The sequence below is a fragment of the Panicum virgatum genome, chromosome 3N (assembly GCF_016808335.1).
Source record: "Panicum virgatum strain AP13 chromosome 3N, P.virgatum_v5, whole genome shotgun sequence".
Taxonomy (NCBI): Eukaryota; Viridiplantae; Streptophyta; class Magnoliopsida; order Poales; family Poaceae; genus Panicum; species Panicum virgatum.
In genome coordinates, this window is record NC_053147.1 from 29,209,491 (window position 1) to 29,215,795 (window position 6,305).

The 6,305-nt window shown below is 57.4% G+C and overlaps 1 protein-coding gene across 1 annotated transcript; it reads right to left on the reverse strand.

Moving 5' to 3' along the window:
- Positions 1-4,069: 4,069 nt before the first annotated feature.
- LOC120667723 lies at positions 4,070-4,648 on the reverse strand. Its single transcript, XM_039947741.1, has 2 exons — positions 4,361-4,648; positions 4,070-4,318 (listed from the first exon to the last, which is right to left on the reverse strand). The coding sequence occupies exons 1-2, from the start codon at positions 4,646-4,648 to the stop codon at positions 4,070-4,072; spliced, it is 537 nt and encodes a 178-aa protein (XP_039803675.1).
- Positions 4,649-6,305: the final 1,657 nt, after the last annotated feature.

A 6,305-nucleotide genomic window follows, 5' to 3' on the forward strand; every position in this document is an offset into this window, starting at 1 on the left:
CGCGGTGTCTCGTCGGCAGGCCATGCTGCACTTCGCCGGGTTCGGACGGGTCATTGCGGCGGAGATGGACGTCGATGACCTCCTGCGACGCAGCACGGACCCAGATCTGGAAGGGCCGTAGGGTCTCGGCTGGGCGGCGACGGAGCACGATGCCGGTCCGGTAGCCGCTTTTTATTTTTTTGATTTATGAAATGTGTGTGAATGATGTGCCCCAAGCCATTCGTGCGGCTTGGGAGAACATCTAGGGCGTCCACCGTGTGTGTGGCATCCCTAACTATGTTTTAAATTTGTGTTTGTCTTTCATTTTTGCTCCATTTTCCGTCTCGCCTGAGTTCGTTTTTCGAAAGCGTTCTTGCTCTTGCTTTGCGATTTGATTGCGAGAATTTCTGTGTGTTGTGTGATGAGGGAAAAAGATGCGTGCGCGCTGCACGGTTTGTCCCAGTGAGGCCCCCGAGCACCTTGGTCTGAAAGTGTTCAGGGCAAGGGGCTGTAGAGGCATGAAACAACAGAAAGTAACGGCAAGTAGGATGGTCGAAGACCATGGTCTGGCCCCCGAGCGCTCCGAGCCAACTGTGTATGGGTCGGGGTGCTGGATACCAGAGAGTTTGTGTGTGTGCTCTGAGCATGTAAAAAAGAAAATCAGATGTCTGGCCCCCGAGTGATTCCGGGCAGGCAGTGGCCGGGTTGGGGCGCCGAGTTAATGTACTGTGTTGTGCGGGGAGAAAAAATCGACAGGTGTCGGGCCCCCGAGTGCTCCGAGCCGGAAGTGGCCGGGTCGGGGCACTTGGACTGAGCCGCTAGTGCGAGTCACGGGAAGAAGCAACGTAACTGTTCAATATTCCAAGAGTTGGTCAGAATGTTACCATCGGAGTCTTTTAGCTTGTAGTTGCCTGGACATAGCACCTCTGCGATGCTCTAGGGTCCTTCCCATGGTGGCGAGAGCTTGTTCTTATCGTTCGTCGACATGACCCGTCGTAGCACCAAATCTCCGACCTGCAGCGTCCTCTCCCGTATGCGCCTCTCGTGGTACCTGTGTAAAGTTTGTTGGTAGCGAGCCGATCGTGGAGCGTAGCTAACCTTGCTTCTTCCAAAATCTCCATGGCGTCCCTCTGGGCTTCAGCTGCTGTTGCTGGGTCAAAGGCTTTGACTCTTGGCGTGCCGTAGTCCAGGTCGGAAGGCAGCACAGCTTCGGAGCCGTACGTTAGGAAGAAAGGCATCAACCCCATGGATCGGTTAGGTGTGGTTCACAAGCTCCAGAGCACTGCCGGCAGCTCCTCCACCCAATGACCCGCGAACTTTTTGAGCATGTCAAAAATGCACGGTTTGAGCCCTTGGAGGATTAGGCCGTTAGCTCTTCCTATTTGCCCGTTCGTGCGCGGGTGTCCGACCGATGCTCAGTCGATCCGGATCTCGTATCCTTCTGCGAACTCTTGGAAGTAGTGACCTGTAAAATTGGTCCCATTATCGGTGATGATGGAGTTGGGCACCCCAAATCTGTAGACGATGTCCAGGATGAACTTGACGGCCTCCTTGGAGTCGATCGTGGTTATCGGTTTTGCCTCTATCCATTTTGTGAACTTGTCGATTGCGACAAGTAAGTGGGTGAACCCTTCTGGTGCCTTCTTGAGTGGCCCGACCATGTCAAGGCCTTATACGGCAAACGGCCATGTTGTGGGAATGGTTTGAAGGGCTTGGGCTGGCAAGTGGGTTTGTTTGGCGTAGAACTGGCATCCTTTGCATGCACGGACGATGTCTTCCGCGTTGTGCAGGGTTGTTGGCCAGTAAAATCCCTGTCGAAAAGCCTTTCCGACCAATGAGCGTGGCGCAGCGTGGTGTCCGTAGATCTCGGCGTGTATCTCGAAAAGGAGCTCCTTGCCCTGGGCAATGGGGATGCACTTCATGAGAATGCCAGTCTTTGAGGGGCTATGCTTGTAGAGCTCGCCGTCGATTACAGCGAAGGTTTTGGCTCGTCGGGCTATCCAGCAGGCTGCATTGCGATCCTCGAGGAGGACTTCGTGGAGGAGGTAGGCCAATAGGTCAGTTCTCCAAACTGTGTTGTCTGCCTGGCCTTGGTCGGATTGTCCCGTGGCGAGACAAGTTGGGCTCCCGGGTGCCTGGTCGGGGGCTGGGTCGGAGGGAGCGTGCTCTGTTTTTATGCACATGCTCTGCTTCCTCTGTTTTTGCCTTGTTTGCAGACGGCTGCCTTTCACGCGCCACGGCATGTTCAGGTCATTGACAAAAACACCGTTAGGTGCCGGCTTGCGCTCGGCGGCCATTTTTGCGAGAGCATCCGCGTCAGGGTTTAGCTTCCGTGGGATGTGGTGGAGCTCCAGACCCCGGAATCTCCCCTCCATCTTGCGAACTTCCTGGCAATACGCCTCCATGAGAGGGCTCTCGTAGTTGGAGTTCTTCATGACTTGGTCGATTACCAACTTGGAGTCGCCATAGACGTACAGACGGGTTGCCCCGATGTCGATGGCTATGCGGAGGCCGCTGATGAGCGCCTCACACTCTACAATGTTGTTGAATGCAGGGAAATGGAGGCGAACCGCGTACTGGAACTTGCCTCCTTCTGGGGAGACTAAGACGACCCCGGCCCCCGCGCCGGGTCCCATGACCGACCCGTCGAAGTAGAGGGTCCAGTACTCGTGAGAGATTTCTGGGATTTTATCGCCGTGCGTGGCACGAACTTGATGTCATAGCCCATAAGCTCGACTACCCATTTAGAAATCCGTCCCACGGCGTCGCGGTTATGGACAACTTCTCCGAGTGGGAACGAGGTGACAACCAACACCTCGTGCTCGGTGAAGTAGTATTGCAGCTTCTTGGCCGCCATGATGATTGCATATAGAAGTTTCTGTGTCTGAGGGTACCGTGACTTGGTGTCGGTCAGTACTTCACTGACGAAGTAAACGGGCCGTTGGACCTTAAGGGCATGTCCCCGTTCTTCCCTTTCGACCACCAGCGCGGCGCTGACCACGTGGTTAGTGGCTGCCAAGTAAAGCAAAAGGGGTTCGCAGGGATCCGGCGCTACGAGCACCGGTGGAAAGGACAAGAGAGCCTTGAGGCGGTCGAGGGCCACCTGCGCCTCCTCCGTCCAAACAAAGGTGTCGGATTTCTTGAGGAGTTTGTATAGGGGCAGGCCTCGCTCTCCTAGTCGAGCGATGAATCGGCTGAGCGCCGCTAGACACCCGGTCAACCTCTGGACGCCCTTGACGCCACGGATGGGTCCCATGTTGGTCATGGCCACGATTTTGTCGCGATTGGCTTCGATGCCACGCTCGGACACCATGTATCCGAGTAATTTGCCCTTAGGTACACCGAATGTGCATTTCTCGGGATTCAACTTGATGTTGAATCTCTTGAGATTTGCGAATGTGGCGTTCAGGGTGGCGACCAGGTCGTCTGCACGTGGTGTTTTGACGATGATGTCGTCAACGTAGACCGCGACCGTCGCCCGAGGCGGGTTCGACCGGTCGGGGTCGATCGGTGGGTTGATCTGGTCGGAAAAGCAGGCTTGCATGCATCGCTAGTTTGTTGCCCCTGCATTCTTGAGACCGAACGGCATCGATACATAGCAGTAAGAGCTGAACGGCGTGATGAAGGATGTCGCGAGCTGGTCGGAATCCTTCATCGCTATCTGGTGATAGCCCGAGTAAGCGTCTTGAAAGGATAAGATCTCGCACCCAGAGGTAGGGTCGATTATCTGATGTATTCTAGGCAAAGGAAAATGATCTGTGGGGCAAGCCTTGTTCAGGCTGGTGTAGTCAACACACATCCTCCAGTGACCAGTTTTCTTTTTTAAAAGGACTTGATTACATAGTTAGTCGGAGTGGTAGACTTCTTTGATGAAGCCGGCAGCTAACAGCTTAGCTATCTCCTCTCCTATGGCCCTGCACCTCTCATCATCGAAACGGCACAGTCGTTGCTGGACGGGCTTGGATCCCGGCAAAATGCGGAGCTCGTGCTCGGCGAGCTCCCTAGGGATGCCCGGCATGTCGTACGGCTTCCAGGCAAAAGTGTCCTTGTTGGCGTGGAGGAAGTCGACGAGCGCGTGTTCCTATTTGGTCTACAGCTGGGAGCCAATCCGCACCGTCTTGGTTGGGTCGGCATCGTCGACCACGACCGTCTTGGTTTCATCGGTTGAGACGAAGGCGGGTGCCTGGCTAGGCTTGCTAGGGTCGGGGCAGCACTCGGCGGTGGTGGTGCGAAGCTGGCCAAGTTTGGCCGAGTTCGCCGTGGTGATGGCGAGATCGTAGTACTCGCGGCTGCTGACGTTGGCTTGCTCGAAGGAGCAGCTCATGGTGATGACCCCATTCTGGCCTGGCATCTTGAGCTTGAGGTAGGTATAGTTGGGCACCGCCATGAACTTGGCGTAGGCGGGGCGCCCAAGGAGAGCATGGTATATCCCCTTCCAGTCCACCACCTCGAACGTGAGGGTCTCGGTGCGGAAGTTGGTCTTGCTACCGAAAGTGACCGGCAAGTCGATGTTGCCGACCGGGTAGGTCTTCATGCCCAGCAAGATGCCGTAGAAGGGGAAGGGGGAATCCCGCAAGCAGCCTCGTGGAATCCCCATGGCTTCCAAGGTATCCAAGTAGAGGATGTTGAGGCTGCTGCCCCTGCCCATCAGCACCTTGGACAGACGCATGTTGCTGATGACGGGGTTGACTACGAGGGGATAGCTCCCAGGTTGAGGGATGCTTGCCGGATGATCGTCCTGATCGAAAATAATGGGCGTGGACGCCCACTTTAACTTTCTAGGAATGGAAATTGCGGCAGCACATACCTCGCGGAGTCGAACTTTCTGCAGTCGCCTGGAGCACTCGTCCTCTAGGCCGCCGATGATCACCAGGCACCGATCCAAGTCCGGGAACTCTCCTTCCGTCAGCTTCCCTTTGTCCTGGGCGTGTCGGGCCGCTTCTCGCGGTTGTCGCTGTCGGTCTTGGCTGTCCGTCGGAGGAGGTGCTTCATCATGTCACAATCTCTGAACTTGTGGTTCACCGGATAGCCATGGTTGGTGCACGGCTTGTCCAGGAGTTGGTTGAAGTGGTCGTTTCTCGAAGGACGTTTGTCCTGGCGCTCGGTGGCCGCGACCTCGCCAGCGGCGGGAGGTTGGCGGTTCTTCTTGTTCTTCCTGTCCTCGCGGCTCGAGGAAGGTATGTCGCGGTCGCGCCGCTTCTCTTTCGCCACGTGCTAGTCGCGCTCGAAGACAGCTTCGACCGCCTCCTCGCCCGAGGCGTAGTTGGTGGCGATCTCCAGGAGTTCGTGCGTGGTACGTGGCTTCTGGTATCCCAGTTTGTGGACCAGGGTCTTGCAGTGCGTCCCGCTGAGAAACACACCGATGACGTCGGCGTCGACGACGCTTGGCAGTGAGTTGCACTGCTTAGAGAAGCATCGGATGAAGTCGCGCAGGGACTCGCCGGGCTCCTGCTTGCAGTTCTTGAGGTCCCAAGAATTGCCAGCGCTCATGTACGTGCCCTAAAAGTTGCCGATGAAGACCTTACGGAGGTCTGCTCAGCAGCCGATGGAGTCGGCGGACAGGAAGTCCAACTAGGTGCGGATGTTCTCTCCCAGGCATATGGGGAGGTACTGGATGATGAAGCGGTCGTCGCTCACTCCTCCGGCAAGGCATGCAAGCCGGTAGTCCTCCAGCCACACGCCGGGGTTTGTATCCCCAGTATACTTCATGACGTTCGTAGGTGGTCGGAAGCGTTGAGGGAAAGGCACTCGCCGGATCGCCCTGGAGAAGGCGTTTGGTCCGGTGGGGTCCGGGCTCGGACTCCGGTCGCGACCCATGTCGGGGTCACATGGACGTCCTCCACGACGGAGCGGCGAGCGCTCCGGGTTGGGGGCATATGCCCGCGCGTCCTCTGCCCGAGCGGCGGTGCGGTCGACGTCGGCAAGGTGCCTCGCCTGCTGCCGGCCTCAGATTACGCTGCGCGCGTCGTAGTTAGGACCGACACGGTCGTGAATTGGTGGTCTTGGCGGGAGAGGAGCGGATGCCGCCGCCGGGGTTGGCGCGCCGCCCATGTCGGGCTGCCGCGGAGGTGGGGTGCACTGTACATCAAATGGCTCCCGCTCACCGTGGCTTGCGCCGCCAACCGGACATGAGGCAGCGGCCTGTCGGCGGTGGAGCGATGAGCTCTCCGCCTGCTGGACGGTGGCGAGTTCCACCAAGTTTCTCACCTGGCGGTGAAGGTCCCTCTGGGCGGGATCCTACGGCTCTGGCAGCGTCTGCAGGAGGATCGCGGCCGCTGCAATGTTCTGGCCCGCGCGGAACTCTTGCAGGAGTTACATGCGTGCGT